The sequence below is a fragment of the Benincasa hispida genome, chromosome 10 (assembly GCF_009727055.1).
Source record: "Benincasa hispida cultivar B227 chromosome 10, ASM972705v1, whole genome shotgun sequence".
NCBI classification, from domain to species: domain Eukaryota; kingdom Viridiplantae; phylum Streptophyta; class Magnoliopsida; order Cucurbitales; family Cucurbitaceae; genus Benincasa; species Benincasa hispida.
The window spans coordinates 18,765,703-18,791,265 of NC_052358.1; the positions used below are offsets into that span (position 1 = coordinate 18,765,703).

General features: G+C 32.2%; 1 protein-coding gene across 1 annotated transcript; it reads left to right on the forward strand.

Moving 5' to 3' along the window:
• Positions 1 to 8,312: 8,312 nt before the first annotated feature.
• Positions 8,313 to 12,534, forward strand: LOC120087876 (UPF0678 fatty acid-binding protein-like protein At1g79260). Its single transcript, XM_039044871.1, has 4 exons — positions 8,313 to 8,636; positions 8,801 to 8,941; positions 10,910 to 10,978; positions 12,268 to 12,534. The coding sequence occupies exons 1-4, from the start codon at positions 8,472 to 8,474 to the stop codon at positions 12,385 to 12,387; spliced, it is 495 nt and encodes a 164-aa protein (XP_038900799.1). The 5' UTR covers positions 8,313 to 8,471; the 3' UTR covers positions 12,388 to 12,534.
• Positions 12,535 to 25,563: the final 13,029 nt, after the last annotated feature.

Here is a 25,563-nt window from a genome sequence, read left to right on the forward strand (position 1 = left end):
CTTATGTTCATTACAGGGATCGGTGGTACTTAAGGAGTTAGATGTAATTACAGGGGCATAACGATTATTGGCCCAGCTGTACTTACGAGCGATCTATGAAAGGTTATCGTACTGTTGATTGGTTGATATAGACACATAATATATCTGTAGTAAGGAGAGTTTAGTTGTCAGTCTTTAGTGGAGTGCCTGGCAATTAACGGATGGTGAATCCCATGACTAAAAAGTTTAGTCAGTTATTCACGTATCGTTGGAGCTTCGAGCTACAGGTTCATAAGGTCCCCTTGGTACCTTAATGGATTCAAGTTGAGAATCAGTTCTTGGTGTTGATTTTAAATGTTCAAATTGACAAGAGGTAATTCAATTATATATGATATGATCGGTGTGATGTATGGGATACATCTAGTGGAGGATTAATGTAAATGAGATTTACATTAAGTGCCATGGAATAGAAAAATACCTATGGTTTATATGTTTCATGAGATGAAATATTAAAACTATAGGTTATAAATATACTATGGTAAGTTGGTTATCATATATATTTATAATAATATTAATTATTAGATAATTATTTCTTTTTCTTTAATAACCAATTGAGTGGGAGGTTATTAGTGGTTTCATGGTAACCGTGAGATAAAAGGAAAAATGTTTTCCTAAATTTAGAAGTTGTTGACTTGAAAATTCCATTCTCGAAAATTACTCATGGAAAGGTTGTCAAGTAAATACGATTTATTAAACGACAGTTTGGAGAGACTAGATGATCATGGAGTGTTTCTATACATAGACACTCAACTGGCCGATGAGCTAAATGATCGTGCAACTTTTGCTAAACGATCACATAGCATTTGTTAAATGATTGGGCATTGTCTATACGATAGACTTTGACATCTCCCACTTGCTCAATCGTTTACACGATTGTTCTCCTCCGGTCCCGTCCTCTTCCAAGTCCACACAGAGCCTACACTTCTAGATTCTCATACCGAGAATACCAAGGTAGCCATTATGATGGTGTCATACTCAACTCGACATAGTCGAGGTTATTTGGAGGTCGTTCGCTGCGTTCGTGATTTGGGTGATTGGTGTGTTCGAGATTGATGTGGATCTTGTAGTGTTGCAGTCGTGGTGTACAAGCGTTCGTGTGTTGCCGTCTTGCTGTGAGTGAGCATTTGTGATCAAGGGTGTTGAAGATGAGTCTTCAAATGTATGTGTATTTCTTCCCTTAATCGTTTAGTAAAGCATGCTGTAATTTCGATTTATGCATAGCCTGTTATTTTCGTTTGTGACTGTAATTGTGTATGTTCATATACGACTAAAATTTGGAACTATCCTTCTGCTGCTCATGGAAATCCTCATGTCCGATTTCCTTCATGGATTCCTAAGCAAGTTAGAAGATGATTCATTACCTTCATGTAAATCTCATCTTGATGGAAAAAAATACTAAAAGTCATTTTAGTGGAAAAGATTATAGAGCCAAAGAGCCCTTAGAGTTCATACATTCAGATCTTTGTGGTCCAATAAATGTAAAAGCTCGAGAAGGGTACAAATATTTAGTCTCTTTCATAGATGATTATTCAAGGTATGGTTACTTATACCTAATGGAATATTAGTCTGAAGCCCTTGAAAAGTTCAAGGAATACAAGGTTGAAGTTGAAAACCTATTAGGTAAAACAATAAAAACACTTTGATCTAATCGAGGTGGAAAGTACATGGATTTAACATTACAAGACTATATGCGTGAAATCCAATCCCAACTTTCAGCACCTGGTACACCTCAGCAGAACCGTGTATCAAAAAGAAGAAATAAAACCCTGTTAGACATAGTTCATTCTATGATGAGCTATGCTCAATTGCCTAGCTCTCTTTGGGGGTATGCAACAGAGACTATAGTTCACATCTTGAATAATGTTCCCTCGAAGAGTGTTTCTAAAACACCTTTCAAGTTATGAAGGGGGCGTAAACCTAGTTTGCATTTCTTCAGAATCTGAGATTGTTCTACACATGTGCTAGTGACAAATCCTAAGGAATTGGAACCTCGTTCAAGGTTATGCAAATTTGTTTGCTACCCTATGGAAATAAGAGGTGGTTTGTTCTACAACTTTTAAAAAACAAGGTGTTTGTATCAGCAAACGATACATTCTTGGTGGAAGACCGCATGAGACATCATAAACCACGGAGAAAATTAGTATTAAATGAAGCTACTAAAGAGTCAACAAGAGTTGTTGATGAAGTTGGTCCTTCATCAAGATTAAATGAAGAAACCAGCACTTCAGGTAAGTCTCATCCTTCTCAACCGTTGAGAGTGCCTCGACATAGTGGGAGGGTTATATCACAAGCTAACCATTAATTGGGTTTAACTAAAACTCAGGTTGTCATACCAGATGATGGCATTGAGGATCCATTGTCCTATAAGCAGGCAATGAATGACGTAGACAAAGACCAATGGGCAAAGCCATGGACCTTAAAATGGAGTCTATGTACTTTAATTCAGTATGGGAACTTGTAGATCTACCTAAAGAGATTAAACACATAGGGTGTAAATGGATCTATAAAAGAAAGAGAGATGTAGCTGGAAAGGTACAGACCTTCAAAGCTAGACTTGTAGAAAAGAGTTATACCCAAAAGGAAGGGTTGACTATGAGGTAACTTTTCCCCGTTGTTATGCTTAAATCTATAAGAATTCTCTTATCCATAGACACATATTATGACTATGAGATATGAAAAATGGATGTCAATACTACTTTTCTGAATGATAATCTTGAAGAGAGATCTTTATGTTTCAGCTCGAGGGGTTCATAGCCCAAGGTCAGGAGCAAAAAGTTTGCAAGCTGAATCGATCCATTTATAGGTTGAAGCAGGAATCTAGATCTTAGAACATTAGATTTTATATTATAATCAACCTTTTTGGTTTTGATCAAAAAACTGATGAATCTGGTGTCTATAAGAAAATCATCAACGATAAAGTAGCTTTCTTGGTACTTTATGGACAATATTCTACTCATTGGGAATGATATAGGGTACCTTACTGATGTTAAAAAATGGCTAGCAGTCCAATTCCAAATGAAAGATTTAGGAGAGGCGCAGTATGTTCTTGGGATTTAAATTATTAAGGATCGTAAGAACAGAACATTGGCTCTGCCTTAAGCAATTTATATCGACAAAATGTTGACTTGATATTCAATGCAAAACTCTAAGAAGGATTTATTACCTTTCAAGCATGAGGTTCACTTAACTAAGGAATAGTGTTCTAAGACACCTCAAAGAATTGAGGATATGAGACGTATTCTCTATGCCTCAACTTTGGACAGCTTAATGTATATTATGCTTTGTACCAGGCAATACATTTGTTATGCAGTGGGAATAGTCAGTAGATACCAGCCCAATCCTGGGTTAAACCACGGGACAACGGTTAAGAACATCCTTAAGTGTCTTAGGAGAATGAGAGACTACATGCTGGTGTATGGAGCTAAGGATTTGATCCTTATGGGATATACCGACTTTGACTTCCAAACTGAACGAGGGAGTTAGAAAATCCATGTCAGGATCAGTGTTCACTCTGAATGAAGGAGTTGTAGTATGGCATAGCATCAAGCAAGGATGCATTGCAGACTCCACTATGGAGGCAGAATATGTAGTTGCTTGTGAAGCAACAAAGGAAGCAATTTAGCTCAGGAAGTTCTTAGGTGATTTGAAAGTCCTTTCAAACATGGACTTGTCTATCACCTTATATTGTGACAATAGTGGGGCAGTAGCCAACTCTAAAGAGCCTCCAACCACAAACGAGGAAAACATATTGAGAGGAAGTACCATCTGATACGAGAGATTGTGAAACGAGGAGACGTGATCATCACAAAGATCGCTTCAAAGCACAACATCCCTGATCCATTTATGAAGGCATTCTCGACTAAAGTGTTTGAAGGTCATCTAGAGAGTCTATGTCTGGGAGACATCTACATTGTATAATCTAGGACAAGTGGAAGATGTGTAATGGGTATATGGATGCCTATTTTATTGTATTTATTTACCATTCTCGTTGTTTTGGATTATTGGTATTATGTACATTCCACTAACTAGAGTTTTAGTTCAAGTGGGAGTTTATTGGGTTTTATGCCCTAAAACTCATAGATAAAAAATGTAAATAATTTATTGTTATCAATAAAAAGTTATTGATGTTATTTCAATAAGTGTTATTGATTATATTGAATTCGTTTTGTCTTAATAACCCTAAATCAAATAAACTAATATCCTAGACTATCTTATGAGTCTTGAACTATATGTGGAGATATACAGGGATCAATGTTCAAGATACAACCTAAAGGGTCTATAGTATAGGGATAAGATTGGATACCTTATCCTGGTGATACTATAAATACTGCCTACTTTGTATTTGATACAAATGCAATAATCCAACGCGTTTAAGTAGGTGACATGCGAGTGAGGGTATCATATGCAATGAGTTTGCATAAGACCGGACAGCAAAATAGTAACGACTAGATGTAACTCCATTGACTAGTTAGGTTTCAATTTTAGTATGATGACCTAGGCAACTTAGTCTTAATCTCGAGTCTATTATGAACTCCTATTCATGAGAGATTGTCCTTTGATTTGTATGGGTGAGAGTGGCCAATTCGCCGACTCAATATGCCTACCATTTTGGGACAAGACCGAGGTGAGAGCTGGGAACATAATAATAAAAGATGGATTTCACTTCTAGTGAGTGTTCCCTTAAGTAGTGTTCCGGGACTTGAACAAAGGGCCCTACCCTCTCACTAGCCCAAGAGGGATTTCTGTTCAATGGTTAGACGATAAACAGGTTGTTCATTAGAAGAGCACTGGTACTTAAGGATAAAGAAGTAACCTAGAGGTAAAATAGTAATTTTCACTCAAGTGATGTTACGAACACTAGTGAAGGACTAACTTGTTGTTATTTTCTATATCCATGGACACAGAAATATATTTACACTGAGAAGAGTGCAGTCGTGGGTCTTTAATAAAGTGTACTCATAGTTAACGAATATTGATTAATAAGATTAATGAGTTTAGTAAATTAATCTCATATTGTTGGAGTTTCTGATCTGTAGGTCTATGAAGTCTCCTTCCTAGCTCGTAAAGGAAATTGAGGTAATTATGTCTTGAATAGAGTTTGAAATGTTCAAATTCACATAGGAAAATAGTATAATGTATAATGATACATTATAATATAAAGTTTATATTTTAATTAAACTTTATAATATAAATTTAATTTTGAATATGATTCAAAATTAATTTAAGAGAGAAATAAATATTTAAAGGAGTTCAAATATTAAATTAATATGAATTTGATTCATATTAAAACTATAGGTTAAAATTAATGCGTATTAGATACATATTGAAACTATATGTTATAGGAGAAATACAATTAAATATGATTCACATGTAGGTTAAATTAAATATGTGATATTTAATTTTATAATTAATTAATTGAAAGATTAATTAATGATGAATATAATTTTTAATTTAATTTAAGTTGATTTAATTAAATTAACTGAATTAAAACTATAGGTTTTGTGAGAGATGTTTTATTTAAATATGATTTAAATTAAATCATTAATTAAGTTAGATTTAATTAATTATTAATTATTTATTTTAATATAATTAATCAAATTAGTTTTTTTATTTTTATTAAATAAAATAAATAAATCCCACGTAGGGGAGTTATCATGGGAGTTATTAGAAACGTGAGATAGCTCCCACGTTTTATCTCTCTCTCCATTAGTTGAAATACCTACAAAAGGATCAAGAACGGGAATTTGAAGAATGAAATTTTGCAAAAGGGTTATATGAAAAAGAAAAATCTCTCATTCTTTCCCAAATTTTGAGATTGGTTCCCATAAACCAATATCCAAATTCTCCGAGAATATTGAGGTTTCCGAATTGGTGGTGTTCGTGCATTCAATCCATAAGAGAATTGGCGTTCTTCCATTCGAGTCATCAACGAAAGTAAGTGACTTTCTATTCTTTGTAGGATTAAATTTCTAAACTATAATTCATGTTTAACTTAAATTTTACAGTAGGTTGAGGCTTTAGGTCTCTTCTTTCTATCCAGTAATTTTGCCAGTATATTAGTATTTTAATTTTTTGATTGATTTCGAGTTAGGTTTTGATTATTCTGCTACGTTAGAGCTTTTATCCCTAAATAAATAACATACCATCATATAGAACTTAATGAAGTACAACTTACCACTTGAGACCCAAAAACCTATGTGAATCACCTTTTCTCCAGGTGAATACGTGCAACTCTATCGCATGATGTGCGATATTGCATCAATGGAAACCCTATTCATTATCTATCTGTAGGGACAAAACTATGTCGTACGCCCAAATCTACCAATTCAAAAAATAAACAATATCGATAAATGCATGATAAGGTTGAAATACCAATAAAAATTATGATTAAACAAAATTAACAAACCTGAAAAGAAAACAGAGATCCGTATAAATTGTATGACTCGGGCGACTTACTATTCGCAGGCTTCTTCTTGTACATTACAACTTTCCCTTTAAGTGCACCTTGTAAGCTACTAAGAGATTTCGTAAATATCATTTCGTCCCAATCATAGCTACAAAAATCCTCCCACACATCATTCAACCCCAACATGGTCCAGTCTATGTGTTGTCTCCATTCCCTTCCCATCATAGTCAACTCGATGAAATAGAATAGAGCCATCTTCACCGCATCCTCATCACTCTCGAACTCATAATCCGAAAATTTCTTGTCCAACTCAGTCCCATTCATGTTGGACTTATCGCCCAAGTCCAACTTCCTAAGCCTAAGAGCTTTATTATGATTAAACTCAATTACACGACTGGGCCTATATCTCAAATCTGTCACTATATCAAATTCTTCCCGCCCAAATCTAAAGATCTCATAATAGAAGAACGAGCTCTTTTGCTCGCCCCTATCTCTAAAGGGGCGTAAGCACTTCACTTGATAGGGGATGGGATTCATTCACTTGCATTACTGCTAGCACTACAAAAAGCTCCGGTCTTAACGCACTTACTACTGCTGTGCAGCCTTTCCTCGAGTTTGTAGAGTCGGGTTTCCCAGTTTCTTCCCTAGTAACTTAAAGCTATTGATGTCTTTCCTATCCTCTTGTATCTCCCTCAAAAGAACATAATGACACAAAGGCCCATTAAAAACTAACTTAACATCTAGAAAATGACAAAAAATAATCTACTTAAACATGTCAACTACCTAGGTGTTAACTTGTTCTTAATATTCGAGACTGTTTTCGTCAGATGAGAACAACAAGTTAGATTTGCTAGAAAATAGTTAGAAGTACGGATCTTAGGCACCAATGTCATTTGTCTCAAAGACCACAAACCAGGCATTGAACCCAATAATCAAATAGGCAAAACAACAACAAAACATACACATAAATTTAGAATATGCCTTAAATCTCGGTGTAAAACTCGCCCGATATCGTGTGTTAATTATGAAGAACTCAGACCATTTACATCGGCATGCCACGAGATTAGGGTTTTGATCCCATTCTGTTTAAAATCTCGGGGACGATCTTGGCCCAAGATCGTATATAAAATGCCCAAAACTCAATGGTCATCCATCCAATCTCGGGATACATTCAAACGATCTCAGGTTACTTCATTGAATCTTGGCCAAGTTTCAAGCAGATTTCAATTGAAATAGGATGAAGTACTCAAAAAATCATCAATAACAAACAACATACACAAAAAAATGACCAAATATTGAAAGAAAGACAATATCCAACCCAGATTTCTCATATATTTTAGATAGACTCTAAAACCCTAACCAAGCACTAATTTAAGATGAAACCATAGATTAAATGAAGGAAATACTGAAATGTCTCTACAATAAGGAAGCTTATGGATGCAAATAATCGTGGAGAAGGAAAATTTGAAAGCCAAAACATGGATATTTGGGGCGAGGTGAGGAGTTGAAAATTGTTTCCGTGTATATGAAGGTTTTTTAAAGCAGCTGGATAATTGGAATTTATAATGTTTCAAATCTAATCTCGAGCCCAATCTCGCCTGAGAAAAACTAATCTAATGAGTATTCAGAAAGCGAGCTATTTTTAAAATGTGAAAAGTAAAGCGTGCTATTTTTTATAGTTCCCCTTAAACTTCTACAAGTAAAAATTAGATCCTCAAACTTATAATAGTTACACAAATTGATTCTCCAACTTATATAATTATTACATTTCTATATGGTACCTTTGAGATCTAATTTTAAAACTTGTAGGTTCAAGTTTTACCTTTATAGTTTGAAGGTACGTTTGGTTTAGTTGTTTTTGGAATTTGGAAGAAGAAGAAGAAGAAGGAAAAAAAAAAAAAACCGTTTACGAGGGATGGCTCGGCGCCAAGGACAAGGAGTATTTTTTTTGTTTACTCCGCCGGTAAGAAACTGAAAACACCAACTCAAGCGAACGAGAGAAAACACCGTCAAAACAGCCATATAGATGGACGGAGAACTGCCGCCGGCACCGGCTCCGTTGTCCATCCATCCCGCCGTAACACCGCTATCATTCTTACTCGGAACATGGAGAGGCAGAGGCGACGGTGGATTCCCCACCATTAATTCCTTCTCTTACGGCGAGGAACTTCACTTCTCCCATTCCGGCAAGGTAACCTTCGACTCCCTGTTCTTCGTCTCTATTTATTATTGTCGTTGATATCATCTTATAATTATAATCGTTTCACTCCACGCGATTGGACTTTGCGTATTTAGTCTAATCGGTTATCTTCTTCATTGTTTGGGGATTTCTTAATACGATGATGGTGAGAGAAGCCAGTGATTTCCTACAGTCAAAAGACTTGGAAACTCGATTCTAAAGAGCCAATGCACGCTGAGAGTGGATATTGGCGTCCCAAGCCCGATGGTACCATTGAGGTAGTCATCGCTCAAAGCACTGGTCTCGTTGAAGTTCAGGTCAACCATCGCTATCTCTCCTTCTTGTGTGCGCTTCTATTACATTCAAATTCATAGGCCGGAAGAGAATTGTAGTCGAAAATAGACGTGTTTCTGTTTTTCGATTTTGATTTTGAGAACTAATGATCGAAACTTAAAAGGCTCTATGCTGTATGAGCTCTAACAATATAATCGGGCCCTGTCCGTTGAAACGCAATTTCCCCTTTGCCCTCACCAGGCCCTGTCTTTCCCGCGAAAACAAACGGGCGTCCTTTCAAACCGTTGAAATCATAGTCGCCTTCTTCGAAATTGCAACGATTTGATTTCTTCAGTCTCGACCCACTCCATTTCCCTAAAGCTCAGATTCTTAAACTATACTGTCACGGTCAACTATATCATCAGTTGCAATGTAAGATTCCGCAGAGTTGCAGCCGCACATCAACTGTTCGATGAAATGCCCAACCCAAATGATGTGTCAGGGACCTCACTCATGGCTGGTTATGTTGAGATGGTGGGCTGATTATAGCTCTTTCACTGCTCGGAGCGATGTTGAGAAGTCCAGTTGTTCTCAACGACTTCATTTCGCGACTGTGATTAAGACCTGTTTGAAAAGTTCCGTGCCTATGTTGAAATTTTTAGTGATGGAGCTAATGTTATGGTCTTTTCCTCGCTTATTGATACGTATGCGAAGTGTAATGATGTTAGAGCTAGAAGAGTCTTTGATTCCATGTCGTGTAAGATTATTGTTTCCTGGACTTCAATGATTGCTGCTTATGCTCAGAATGCACATGGCAAAGATGTGTTAAAAGATATTTATAGAATTCATTGATTTCTGAACATCCAAATCCTTCCATATTAGCTAGTGTGATTAGTGCTTGTGCAAGCTTGGGTAAGCTGGTTTCAGGAAAAGTTGTGCATAGTGGAGTGATCTGTTTTGGCTGTGATTCGAGCGATGTAGCTGCATGTGCTGGTTAATATGTATTCTAAATGTGGGAGCAACTTCAGACCATGTTTGAACTAGAACTTCAAAGAAAAGCCACAAGACTTGGGCAGTTCTTTACATGTGTAGGAAATCATGTACTAAAAAAGTTGGTATTTCATTTGAAAGTCAGCTTTATGGATAGATGATGTGGTTGAAGTGGATAAGTCTGAAATGAAATTAACCATCATGAATTGGCCTAGTTTAGTTGGTCAACAAGGACATGCATATGACAAGGGCTTAGAGGCTTAGTGGGAATAAGTCCAGATCCATGGTGGTCAACTATCTAGGATTTAATATCCTACGAGCTTCCTTGATAGCATCCAAATGTTATACGGTTAGATAGGTTCTCATGTGAGATAGTCGAGGTGCACCCTAGCTGGCTTGGACACTTGTATATGGAAAAAAAAGTTTGAAATGAAACAAAACTGCACAAATCTCTCCATATGGATGTGTGGAACTTGATCAACCTACAAGTTCTTTTTTGTCTTTTTTGTCTTCCTTTTAGCTGTCAATCTTCTTGAGTCGATATTTTTAATTGTGCTACTGCAGATTTAATTGCTTGTGATGTAGTTGCAGCTTGTCTTTCTTTATTTTCACTTGCTGTATGCACTTCACACAACAGAAAGGAGCAGGTATTATAGTGAAACTGATAAGAGGGAAATCAGCTACATTAAATTCAAGATTCTAGGGAGGTTCTCTGAGTAGGATTGGATTTAATAATTAATCAGCAGCGAGTTCTGATGATGCAACGTGACTTTCAGATGAAGAAAGAAGAAAAATAGATCCATATCGCTTGCTCATGTGAACTTTCACATTGCCATAAAAGCTGTGATTTCTGTAGCCAATTTAAATTTGTTTCTGACATCGAAATTTTAGGACCAATACTATTATTTGCATCAGTATCAACGACTTCTGAATATTGTTTTCCATTGTCTAAAACTTGCAACTAATGGAAACATCTGTTTTACTTTTCATCTAATTTGACCCGACTTGGCTCTCTCTTTCAGAAAGGAACATATAATGCAGAAGAGAAAGTGATAAAGCTCCAAAGTGAACTTGTGGGGAACGCTTCCAAGGTAACGTAAACTAGATCATATCATTATACAGGGAAATTTCAAATATAGATGTATTTATTAGCTTTTAAATCTCATTGTTCAATGATATTAATAGTTAATTGTCATCCTTGCTAACTATGTCAAGTAAAAACCTTAGAGGGTAAACCTACGTGTTAAACCTGTGTAACCTAGGGTTAAGAAGTTAAAGCCTCTCTTTGGCAATATGAATTTGCTCGTCCCGATAGTTTATGAACCCAATCTTATGAGATCTTCAATTTATACTGCATACTAATTCTTTTAAATCATAAATCCACGAACTAAATACCATAATAGGAACTCAAGTTTCTATAATTTATTGATTTACACAATCCGAACACACGTTCACACAAATCTAAATGTCCCACTTGTAGGCTTCATAATCTGAGACTTGCTAAAATCACAAGCCAAACATCCCCTTATAGATCTATAAGTTAGCCTTTTGGACCTAAAGGATGTTTGAGAATAACGTGCTTGAGAATAAGATGTCAGAGAATCAAAGATGATTGTGTTTGGTTGTGGATGGGCAGAAATTATTTTTGTATTTAATTTATGGAATTAAACATGACAATCTTACATAGATCTATGGGTTAGTCGTTTGGACACAAAAGGTATGCCAATTTTTAAATGTAAAAAGGATTTGGTTCCATTAGATACGATAAATGAACCACATAACATGTTATAAAAAAGATAACATTATCGTTAACTGATGGGAAACAGCTTGTTCCTGATTGTATGAGGTCAATACAACAGATGGGACTCATTTTTTTTTTTCTACTTCATATTTTAACAAGGTTTTTTTCTCGTTTCCATGTGCTTTCTTTCTCCCATGCATATAAGCTAGTACTATGTAAAATTTTATTTTTTCTCAATGAAAGCTTGTTAATCAATAATTTATTATACTCATATCAACATTCCATATCTAAGAAATAACACTTTAGTTTAGTTAGCAAATCTAGGTTAGATACTTCAATACTCTAACGCTTGTTAGACACATATTAGACACTAGTCTATTATGTTAGACACTAGATATACAACGTCCATATTGATCTAACATTTGGATAAATTGAGTGTAAGTGTAACATGCATCAAACTCATTTTTCAAGGACATAAATGCATAAATCCATTGGCTTTAGTTGTAAATGTTTTCTTGCTGTGTTTATTCTTGATTTAAAAAAAAATTAACTTGTCACCATATCCATATCTCATATCTACTTCCATGTATCTTAGTACCAGATAAAAGCCAGACTATTTACCTGCCTTTATTGCAACAGGTGAAAGAAATAAGCAGAGTGTTTAAACTGGTGGATGGAGAACTTTCCTACCTGGTTCAGATGGCTACTGGCTTAACCAGTCTTCAACCACACTTAAAAGCCTTGCTTACTAAAGTTTGACTCTAAAAAACAAAATGTTTAATAAATCCTTTTAATTTTCTCTTAATGGACTGAAGTTATCTAGAATACTGAAATCTACAATAAATCTATATTGAATTGGAATTAGCGTGCATGATATATATATATATATATATAGTTCAGCGGTAATTGACTTGACTTCATTTTAGAGACGAGAGATTATGTGTATATGTATGTGTGTTTCGGTTTTTAAAATCAACAACATTTTTTTTAATGGCAAAGAGCAATTCCATTATGATATTGAAATACACATAGGGTTACAATGTTGATCATATTCAATAACAGACATTAACCAAGGGGTGAATTATTGGTCCACACACCCCCTCAGCATTTGATATAGCACACACTTTGTCTGGGTGTATATGAATTGAGTTGGATTGAGTTGGATATAGAATGTTTTTTTTGGACAAACCTAAAATTTTGAGTTGGTTGAATTGACAATTCAAACGATCTAAATAAAGTCTCCAACTCAATTCCACCTTTAAAATTTGGGTTGGATTAGGTTAGGTTGAGTTGTCCGGTTATAATTTATTTTTTTCTTATTAATTTTAAATATGTAAATTTATCTATGACATATGGCTAATAACTAGAATCTCATAAAATTCAAATGTTAAAAATCAAACTTCATAACAATTTTGAAACAAAAATATAAAAATCCATTAATTCATTAATCAAAGTAGTCAAACTTAAGAAAAAAAATATATTTTTTTTATTAATATGTATGTATTTCGGGTTGGGTTAACTCGAATTTTTATGGATTGACAAGAGAAATAGCAAATTCTAAAGTTTTATTTGAAAAAATGGTAAAAAGGTTTCAAAATTATAAAAATAGTAAAACGAATTTATATAATAGAAAATACTAATTAGTAAATGACAAAATTATCTTAAAACAACAAAATTAAGTACAAACGAGAATGCAAAGATACATTGCTTCAAAAACCACTCGAATTCTACAAATACGCTCTATTTAAACATTCTAGAACCACAAATTCGTAGTATCTAAACATCCCATAAGCGAAAACTAAAAATCACCCAATATGGTCCAATCATCCAATATGGTCCTTAACGTGTCTAGTTGCCTATAGAATGTGTATAGGCAAGGGAAGATGATGACCAGGCAATGGGGTCATTAGAAACTTATGGATGTCTAACGATGGAGTTCCTCCAAGGTGAGAAAGAGTTAAGTTGATTGTATCAGGGAAGTTGTCGTTGAGAAGTGAGTATTTGAAAAAATTGCAACTTTTTTTACATCAAACCAGTTGTACGGAGTTTTTCATCATCTTCATTCCATGTGACCATTTTGCTCATAGGATTTTGAAAGCCAACTTTAAACACTATCAATCCCAGAACGACATTGTTGAAAGTGACGTTCAAAGTAGAAACAAATGCAGAAAACATGTGTGCAAGTGAAAAAGGTCGGTGACCTGGCGAGGGTGATCGTCAAAAGCTAGCCAAGACGATGAAATTCAAGAAAGAGTTGCTGAACCAACGATCGCAGACATGAGATTGGGAAGGAAAAAAAAGAGATTTTGGGGGCGACTAAGTAAAGAATATGAAGAATATGAGATTTAAGGTTTTTTGTTATCTTATTTTAATGATGATGATGATGATGATATTGTCATTATTATTATTACTACTACTAATAATATTAGTAGTAAACTAAGCAATATATATATATATATACACGCACATGTTTCAAACATTTAAAGTTTAATTCTCATTCATATGTTTCTTTATAAGTACAACATTTACGTGTTTTTATATGAAAAAATGAAAACATCGATATATGGAAAAAAAAAAAAAAAAAAAAAAAAAAAAAGATCAAATTAATTTGATCATAATATGTATAAAATCATGAAAAAATATTTAGATACAATTGAATTTGTAACAAACATTTAAACAAATTGAAAGTTAGATAAAATCAAATTTGATCATAAAGGATAAATTCAAATATAGATTAGGGAGAAAATTCAGGAAATTTTTGTTTATTGTGATTAATTTGATAAGTAGTTCGATAAAATATAATTTGATAGTAAAATATAAATTCAAATATAATTCTGGAGAGAAAAATCAGGAAGGAGTTCGTTTATTTACATTACACTGTATTTAATATTACGGACATACGAAACAACTATTTGATTAATTTGAATACTTATTTGTTTGTCAAAAAGACAAATTGATGGTATAATAATATCATAAGATGATAACGAATAAAAGGTGATTAAAAAATACAAAAAAATGATAAAATTTAAATGAAATATATAGCTTCTTAGATGATAATATGTATACAATATTTGGTAAAATCCTAATTAGGATAAAAAAAAATTAATCCAAATTTAAAATAATAAAAAAACAAATAAAATAATGTAAAATCTAAAGGTACATTATAAATTAAAATCAAAATGGTGATAAACAAATTAAAAATTGATTAATTCAGAATATTTTTTTGAAAGGTACATGTTAAATCAAATCAAAACAGATAGTTAATTTCAATCAATTCGGGGAAGAAAATAAGGAAGAGATTGATCTATTTTAAATAAATTCGTTGAGTAATTATCAAAATCTAATTTGAATATTAAAAATAAATAATTTAAATTCCAAAAAATGGCGAAAATTACCGAATGACGCTCATTTTTAGTTTTGAAATTGGATTTGTTAGATTATAATATGATTAATTTGGTTATTAATCAAGCTCTCCAATTACATTGTTATTTATAATCCGATTATTAATCAAGCTCTCCACTTACCACACTGTATTTATATCTTGGTTATTAATAAAATTCTACATATTTATATCTTGGTTATTAATAAAACTCTATACTTACACTATATTTTATATTCCGGACATACGAAACAACTAAGGACAAGTAAGGTATTATCAAAATATCAGCTAAAATAGTGATTGAATATGAAATATGTACAATTGAATCTAATAACATATAAAAAAAAATAATGATAATAAATAAATAAATCTTAAAAGATATGGAAAAATATCCGATTAATTTATTAAGAATAGGTATAAAATAATGAAAAAAAAATTCAAACATTTCAATAAATGTGAGGAAAATCAGGAGCTACGGTTATTTTGAAGAAAGCAATTATTTTTAGTTTTTCGAATGAATCGATTAGAAGAAAGTGGGAATCGATTAGAAGAAAGTGGAGAACTAAGCCATCAGCAATTATCCCATGTATTTGCAGTTTCATCAATAACAAAAGCTACGAACTAGACAAGGGTAAAACAAGGATATAAAAATTCGTGACCATGTACATGTCATGTAAGTTACTATAAATCTTATTATTTGCTGGTTTTGCCATTGCCCTACGGTCCAATTTTTCAATTTTTATTTATTCAACCCAATCTAATCAAAATAGAAAAAATTAACCCAATCTAAGAACAAAACTAATCCAATCCAACCTTTATAGTTTAGATTAGGTAGTCCCTTTATCAACATATGAGCCACACAGTTACCCGACCTAAATGTATTTAAACCCACCTATATGGGGTTTTAATCATCCTCCATGTAATTTCTTCGAAAATAATGTCTGAAGGAGAATCATTTAAATTATTAGCATAAGTGATATTAACAAGGACTTGAAAATCAGATTCAACTCAGAAATTAGAAAAATTCCATCTACTTTTGATTGCATAAGGAAAAAAATAAATCCTTTTTATTATTTCAGCATGAAAGTTTTTCTCTATCTGCGTTACCAAAACAATTGTATTCTGCAAGGATAAGATTCTTTTACAATGTTAAGATTACTAATGTCGTAACTATTTTTTATTTTTTTTAATTTTTAGCTTTCAAAATTAAACTTATTCTCCCATTTTCTTATCACAATGATTTGCATATTTAAGAGAAAAACTTAGGTTACCTATCTTGATACATCCCAAATATAGTTAATAAGATACTATCACGTAGCATTTAAAAATATAATTATTTTTCTGAAATCTTTTTTGTGTGGTAGAGATGTGGGGAGCACATGTGACTGCACCTAATCATCATTATTCTTTTTTAAATATAAGAGTTAAATTTTTAGCTAAATTTAAAAAAAAAAATTAATTTCAAAATTCAACTTAATTTTTTAAAATATAAAAAAAAAAAAACAAGAAATGGAAAGATATGAGTGTTTATAAGCTTGATATTTAATAGCTTAAAAAAAGAACCAATTGATGATGAAATGGACTTGATTTATATATATATGCGCACAAAATAACACATAATATTGTCTAATTCAAGAAATAAAATAGGCAAAGAAAAAGAAAAATTAATGGATCACAGCTCAAGGCAACCCGTCAAAAGGTCAATACACGTCTTAATTAAAAGATCGCCAGGTGGAATATCCTAACAAAATCTTAAAATATTTTTGTTCAAGTTTTTTATTTTTTCATCCATTTAAGTAAATATTAGATCACATAGATTTGAACTAATATTTATTATCTTTTCCTTTATTATTATTAACTATAGTTTACTTAATTGAACTATTTTATTTGCGTTTATACGTCATCATGTGTAAGTGTTTAACTAGCTACAGCGACAAAATTAATTCAACACAGTAACTTGAATGTTTAGATAAAGATATTTTGTGCGTATGTATGTTTTTTTTTTTTTTTAAGAAAATAATTACGTGGTTTGGAATTGATTCACTTCATAATTTAGGATAGGATAGTATTTGTTGATAAATCTTGAATTCTAGTTTTATCTTTTACATATATTTTGAGCTATATATATAATATATTGAAAGGATTTTGAGCTATATTGATAAATTTTTTATGAGACGAGAAATGAGAAAATGTTAGAAATCAATGAACTTGCAAGATCAATAATGATAAAAATATCAATAAACCAAAAAAAAAAAAAGACCAATAAACAAAAAGATAGAAAAAGAAACCAAATACATATGAAATTCAAGCTTTCTTTTTAAAGTTAATAAAAATGGACGCGGTAGTAATTATAACACTTGGATCCAAATTATTTGTAGATATAATAAAATATAAAAAAAATTGTAAATATAGCAAAATTTAGATCTAGCTTTCGAAATCTATTAGCGATAGACTGTATCTTTGATATGAGTTTATCAATGATAGTGTCCATCACTAATAGATTTTACTATATTTATAATTTTTTTTTAAATGTTGCTATATATTTAATTATTAGGTGTAAAAGTAGGAGTGCAACAAAAAATTGAAAGATCGAAAAATCAAATCAATCCAAACCAATCCAATGATTTGGTTCGATTTTTTATTATGAAATTGAACATCTTGATTTGTATTTGGAGAAAACCAAAACGTAATTGTTCGGATTGATTTTTTTATTAGAAAACCAATCAAAACAGAACAATAATACATATATACCCTTATATATAAACTATCTTGAAGCAAAAATGATCTCAACGGTTAGTTTATCTTTTTACAAACCGTTTCTAACAAACATGTAATTAAAATCTACCTGCTATATATGCAAATCTACTTCAAAAATTACATGTATTGAAAAGAGAAAATTTAAAATAAAAAAAAAAAAAAAAACTCTTTCTCTTCTTCTAAACAACCTTCCATGAAATTACTTCCCTTCCCGTGGATGTAGGCTCCGTTGGCCGAACAATAGACATTAGTATCTTCAACTTCTTCTTGTCTTTCTCTTTCATTACTTGCATATAAGAAATCATTAGTTTAACCTACAAAATTGCCATAGATCGAGAGAAGAGTTTTAGAGAGAGTTCAGAGAAAATCATCCTACCTCAGTCTAGAGAGAGAATTTCTTTACAAAATTAATTTTCATATGAAATTTCATCTTCACATTAAAAAAGTGAAGAATTTTTCACCACGTGGATAACATTTAGCTCATAGACATGTGTTGTAAACGGCAAGACCCTCAGAAAACGAACAGGACAGTAGCAAACAGTCAGATTACGGCAGTCGAACAAAGAACAAAACCTGCAAAACAGAAGCTCGTTATAGGCTGAGTCGCGGAGCTCACTCTCTTTAAGACGTTTTGTGGCTTTGCGCAAGTGTGCAAGCAGGTCAGGAATACTGTCGCGTCGATAAGAGAGGAAAGCTTTCGATTGAAGAATGGAAGGAAGTGAAAATGATGTGATTAAAAGAGATAAAAAAAATAAAAATAAAAATAAAAATATTTTTTATTATTATCGCCATGCCACGCCTGATTGGACAGATGGCGCACGTGTGAGATATCCACCGAACTCACATTGGTCTATCTTCTCACTCCCTCAAAAACATGGGTACCCTTAGGACTCAAGCCCAAAGCCTAAGGTTGAAGTACAAAAGAGAGGCTTCCAAATCAAAATTTTCAAATGTGAGATTCTCCCATGATTCTCTCTTATTTTTAAAAAATAAATTTTCACCCAACAACATGGGACTCTCTCACTGGATCAGATCTTCTTTATTCAGCCTTTGGGTCTGAAATTAAAATTAGTGGCCCAAAATATCTTTTAATATTTTAGTTATTATGGTGTAGGAATATTTATTACTTAGTAAAAAGACCAATTATTATGGATCGGTATATTTTTATTTAGAAAAGTGTCATGAAAACAAAAAAAAAAAAAAAAAAATGTCACATTTCAATTATGAAAGAAGAAAATATACCCAAATTTTAATTTTAAATTAGCAAAAAGGACAAATTCAAAAAACAAAGTTCTAGTAAAACTAAAAATTAGAAGACAAAAAGAAAATGTTATAAGCTGAGAATTGAACCTATAATGAATCGATCCAAATAAAATCAATCAAATGGTTTTGTTATTTTTTGGACATTGGTTTAGATCTCTTCTTTGTACAATCGATTGGTTTAATTTGGTTTTTGGTTGACTTCAAAATCGAAAAAACCAATCGACTATCACTCATACTTAAAAGTGATACCTATTACAATTACCTTAATAAAAATGACATAGGAAGATGTCAAGAAATTAGGAGGAAATGAAATGAAAAGATCAAGTGTGGGAGCAAAGAGAAAAGATGTGGGGCAAATCAGTCATTTCCATCTGCTTAATAACTTTGGATTTGAAATTGATATACAAACTTAAAGGCATGTGCAGCAAAATGAAATTGATCGGTGATTATAAAAATGTTACCAACCGTATATTCTACTTGTTATTAAATATCTTATATTTTTACACCTAGAAAAAGTTGTATTTTCCACTTGTTCACAACTGTCCAATTTGACATTGAATCCATTGAGATGAAGTGTATTGCAAGTTATATTATAGTAATGTGTCATATTATATTATATAAGTATATATTGTTTTTCCATTTAACATTATTTGGTTATTGAAATTTATACCTTTAAACTTGTCTCAAGATCATTTTTAACCTAAAAATAAACGCCTCATTCGAATAAAAAAGAGACTTTCGTATTAGTTGTGAAAATACATTAAAAACTAAATATATTTGTGCTGTATAATTATTATAAGAATAATATTAAATTCTCCCATTTTAAAAAAATATTTAGTCAATTATTAATGATTAAAATAGTCATGTTGAATTTTTCGTTAAAAAAAATTGAAAGTACAAATAGGGATAGGGTTTGTTTTCAAGATCCCTTCAAGATTCTCTAGAGACCGTGTCAGCAATTTTACCTATTCAAATTTTGTAAACATTTGGATAGTTTATGGGTCCTTAATTCGGGGTCGTGACTTTTCAACAAATTTCTAATGATTTTGGAAGAATTTAGTATTGACAAAGAAACCTTCAAATTTAGAATTTAGAAATGTGGCGTTATGAATTCACTTTCTTGACCTTCCTTTTCAGTTTCAAAATAAGGTTATAGCAAAGTGACTAAGAGATACAATTGGTAAATTTGTTGAAGTTGACTATGGCCAAGAAGATTATTATTGGGGGAATCTTTGTAGATTAAGGTCTTAATCGATATCAGCAAACCCCTTCGAAAGGGTGTTAAAATTAAACCATTCTGTTACAATGAAACAGGTTGGGTACAATTAAGGTATTAATTTTGTTTTCCGTGTAGTTGTATTGGGCATGTTGCTAAAGAGTGTATGGTCTCTTTTCCTTCTAATTCAATTGATCTTAAAAGAAATTCCAGTACGGATCCTGACTCAGATTTCAGAATATCATCAACTCAAAGAAGGAAAAAAAGAACTTCATGCTAATAATTCTTCTCCAAGAAAATCATCTTCCCCTTTGAAGAATTTATCTAATGATGGTGTACCTATGTCCCAATATCAGGAAGTAAATGTTGAAGAAGCATTCAGGAATGAGGCTTTCTTTTGCCTTCACAGCTCAGGCTAGTCCAGAAAAGGCAGAATTTCGAAAGGAAGTGGAAGTTAAAAAAAACTTTTTTTGTTTCATATCAACCTAATTTGGTGAAGCCAACTCACTTGGACAAAGAGAAGTTTGATTCCTTCTCTAATCCTAAATTCCCTGATTAAGGGAAAGAAGAAGTTATGGTTAGAAGCCCTTATTTAGAAAGTGTGGGTATTTTTTCAACTACAGGAAAGTTCAAAGATGGAGAAAGAAATAAATGACAGGAGGAATCTCTGTGCTGGAAGATGAACTTTTGATTACAACTAAATGGAAGAGAGAGGGTAGTACCTTGAATTACCCCTACTAAAAGAAGTAAGATATTGTTTGACATGAACTTGAAAGTTGGAGATGATGGAGAATTTATGGCAATGGCTGCCGAGCAATGAAAATGATTTGTTAGAATGTTAGAGGGCTAGGCAACCCTCGAGCATTTTGTTCTCTGTGTAATCTTGTTTGTTCTAAAAACCCTAACCTGTTATTTATTTTTTAATCAAAATGTGATAAGGAGATTTGTTTGAGAATTAAAAACATATGCAACTTCTATGGCTTCTTACCAGTTTTTAGTTCAACAGCAAAGGGAGGTCTCTGCTTATTCTGGAAAGATTCTGTACTAGTTGACATTAAATCCTATTCAGCTCATCACATAGATGCTATGGTTGTTTGGTGGAGTGTTGTTTGGAGGTTTTCTGGGATTTATGGTTACTCAGAAGGAGATAGTAAGATCCTTACTTGGGATCTCTGACAAAGACTACACGATAGTAATTCTCATCCTTGGCTTGTTGGAGGCGACCTAAACAAAATCTTCAATGACGATGAAAAAACAAAGAGATCCTCTTCGTAATAGCAATCATTTCACATGGCACGAATCCAGGAACGAGACTCATATATGGGAGAGGCTTGATTGTTTTGTTGCAATAATTCATTCTGGGAGCGGTTTAACAGGAATTCTATAACTCATTTAAATTGGCTTTTCTCTTACTATCGTTTGATTGAGTTCCAATGTTCAAACTCTTTGTTCAGGAGAAATCTATCCAAAAGACCCTTCAACTTGAAGAATTTTGAACATTACATCAGGAGCATAAAGATATTATTACAAATGTTAACTGCTGGTCTCCAAAAGAAAATGTAGGGCATTTTGAAAATAGTTTGGCTTTATGCTCTAAAGAGTTGTGGAAATGGGGAAGGTTTTTTAATAGAGAAGTAAAAGGAAAAGCTGAAGATTGTAAAAAAGCTTTACAAGCCTCCTATGAATTTTCGACAGAGACTAATTTTGATAGAGTTTATGAAATAGATTTAATCTTGGAAATTTGCTTGAACAAGAAGAAATTTTCTGGAAGTAAAGATCTAGGGAAGAGTGATTGAAATGGAGAGATAATAATACTAAATGGTTCCATAAGAAAACCTTCTTTGAGGAGGAAGAAAAATGAAATTGTGGGGATCTTAAACTCCTTTGGGCATGGTCTGAGGAAGAAAAGGTGATTGAGAATACATTTATTTTTTTCTTTCAAAATCTTTTTACATCTGTCAAACCCAACAAGAAGCATATTGCCAGGGTTCTAAATTTTATCTAACCTCGCATTACTAATGAGATGAATGATCGATTAATAGCAGAGTTCACTAAAGAAGAAGTTGAAGCTGCAATGTGTCAAATGTTTCCTACAAAGGCACCAGGCTTTGGTGGTTTTCCAGCATTATTTTACCAAAAATATTGGAACATTGTGGGATGAAAGACAATTGAAGAGTACTTATTAATTTTAAATAAGTCTAACAATACCACAAATTGGAATTCAACCAATGTTGTACTTGTTCCAAAAGTTCCAATCCCTCAAAGTGTTTATCACTACCGCCCTATAGCCTCTGTAATGTCAATTATAAAATTGTCTCAAAAGTTATTGCTAATCGATTGAAGACTCTACTGAATGATTTCATTTCAAAACCCCACTCAGCCTTTGTTCCTGAAAGAGTAATAACGAACAATGTTATTATTGGCCATGAATATATGCATTGCTTCAAAAATAAGAAATCGGGAAGAAATGGTTTGGTTGCCTTAAAAATCAACCTTAACAAAGCCTAAGGTCGGGTTGAATGGTCATTACAAGTTGTTATGTCCAAGTTGGATTTTCAAGATGATTGAATTGCTCTTCTGATCAATTGTATCTCCTCAGCTCGATTTGCAATTATGTTAAATGATGAACCCAAAGGAAAAATCATCTCAAGTCATGGACTTCATCAAGATGATCCATTTTCTCCATGTCTATTTCTTATTATTGCTGATGTATTGTCTTCGGCTCTAAATAAGGGAGGAATATCAGGAATTTAGGTGGCTAATTTGAATTCTAAGTTTCTCACTTATTATTTGCGGATGATTGTCTTTTATTTTGTAGAGCTAATGAAGTGGAGTTAGTTAATTTGAAAAAGATTCTAAGAGCTTATGAGTCGCTTTAAGAAACTACTCAAAGTCTACTATGTTATTATCTCCTAACATCCATAAAGATAGATAAGATTACCTATGTAATATTATGAGTATAAGCCTTGTTGATGATTTTGGTCTTTATTTGGGTATTCCTTCTTCACTTTCAAGAAGTAAGAGCAAGGATTTCAGATTCACTATTGATAAGACATAGAAAGTAGTTAATAGGTGGAAAAGAATAGTTTTTTCAATAGGGGAAGACGGTTCTTATCAAAAGTGTAAGCCAAGCAATCCCAACTTATAATATGAGTGATTTTAAGCTTCCTAAAAACTTGTGTTTGAAATGGCTAAAATGTTTGCTAAATTTTGGTGGGGTTCATCTGATAAAAAGAGAAAGATTCATTGGATAAGTTAGGATAAAATGTATCTTCTGAAGTCCATGGGTGGTCTAAATTTTAGAGACTTAGAGGGCTTCAATTGTGCCTTGTCAGCCAAATAATTTTAAAAGGTTCTTGTCTACTCAAACAACTTAATCAGATTCTTAAAAGGAATTTACTTTTCAAATAGTTCGACTTGGCACAAATCTTTCCTACTTTTGAAGAAGCTTGATTTGGGGAAGGGATTTCTTAAAAGAATGTCTACGATTTAGAGTTGCTAATGGCCAAAATACCAGAATGTTTGCTAAACCTTTGGGCTCCAAAAGAGCTAACTTTCAAAGCTGTTTGTACTAATCCAAGGTTTATAAACTTTATGGTGGCTGACTTTATCAACATTTTGAAGATTCCTTTGAATATAAGATTTGTTGATAAGGTGATATGGCATTATGAGAAATCTAGAATATATAAAGTTAAAAGTGGATATAAATGGTTCCAAAAATTCAAAATATGTGTTCATTCCTCCCGTTCAAACCTTATGGAAGATGTTGGAAGAATATTTAGAAGCTTAAAGTGCCTACTATAATAAGGCATTTCATGTGGAGAAATGTGAAGAATATTCTCCCTACAAAGCTTGATCTTTTGAAGAAAAGAATAGAGATTCATCTCTGATGTCCATTATGCTCTGCTAATTTTGAAAGCATTGATCATGTATTATTTACTTGTTCTCAGGCTAGGTCCATCTGGAAAAATTTATCTTCTTGTAATCTTCTCTTTTCTGACTTCACTGATAGCTCTATAGATAGATGGTTTAAGATTAGTTCACGATGGAAGGATGATGAAGAGTCTGTTTGCCATTGGTTGCTAGACTATTTGGTCTGATCGGAACAATTTTATTCATAAAGAGAAGTTGGTTCCATTTGAAGTTAAATGTAAATAGATTCTCCAGTATCAAGCAGAATATCTTTCTGTTCAGAGTAAAAAGTTCTCAATTTATGGTGATTTCTTGAATCTACAGGTCAAATCATCTTCTCATTAGATACCTCCTTATCTGATGGTTCAAAGTAAATGTTGATGCATCCTGAAAATCTTCTCAAAATCTTATTGGTTTGGACATTTCAATCCAAAATTCATCAGGGGGTATTAATAGAGGCTGTTAGGTTGAATATGCTTTTTCTAGAGATCTTAGTTGAAATTAGAGTGATTCTTGAAGGTATCGAAATTGCTAAATTGATCATTCCCCTTCAGAAGCTTGTAGTAAAATTTGATTCTAAAAGAGCCACTGATTTAATCTTGAAGAAACATGAAAGGTAAAAATAAAAGGTCTCAGAATTTTTTAAAAAAGGTTTAAATATTGTTTTAAGGACTTATTCCATTTTAATTTTTAAATTACAGTTGTTAGTTCTTGAAAACTGAGATAAGTTTGTTATTGTTTCTTCTCTAAGCTCTAAAAACAGGGTTAGTTATTCTTAGAATATTATATGTAATAAATCTTATATTTAATTACTAGTTTATCTTTTTTTACTTCTTTTTAAAATATATTTTATTATGTATTAATACTTTATTATATTTTATTATATGAAAATCATTATTATTATTATTTAACATTTTTAAAAATTAACTTTAAGAGATAAATTTATGATTTATTAAAAATACAAAAATTAAATTGAATAAATTTCAAAATATACGAACTAAAATGAAATTTAACCATGAAAAAGAAAATAACATTGGAATTATTACTTTTTTAATCACTTTAATGATGACTAAACCACCTATCGATGCATATAATAAAATAACCGCGTTTTTTCCACTCATAACTCGTAATTCAATTAAACATACCTAATATGTCTTGTCAAGCTAAATTTTATATTTTAATTTATCATTACTATCTAATTAATTTAACCATACAATTATTTAAAGTTGAAAATGACATATATCTTATTCATATAACTGTTAATAAGATGTGATGCATAATCTTATTTTTTGTCGTTTATATTGTAATTAACAATATTAGAAGGTATACGTGATATCATTTAATATATAATTATTATTTATTTTATTTAAATAAGATGCATAATATTTTTTTTCTACATAACAACAAT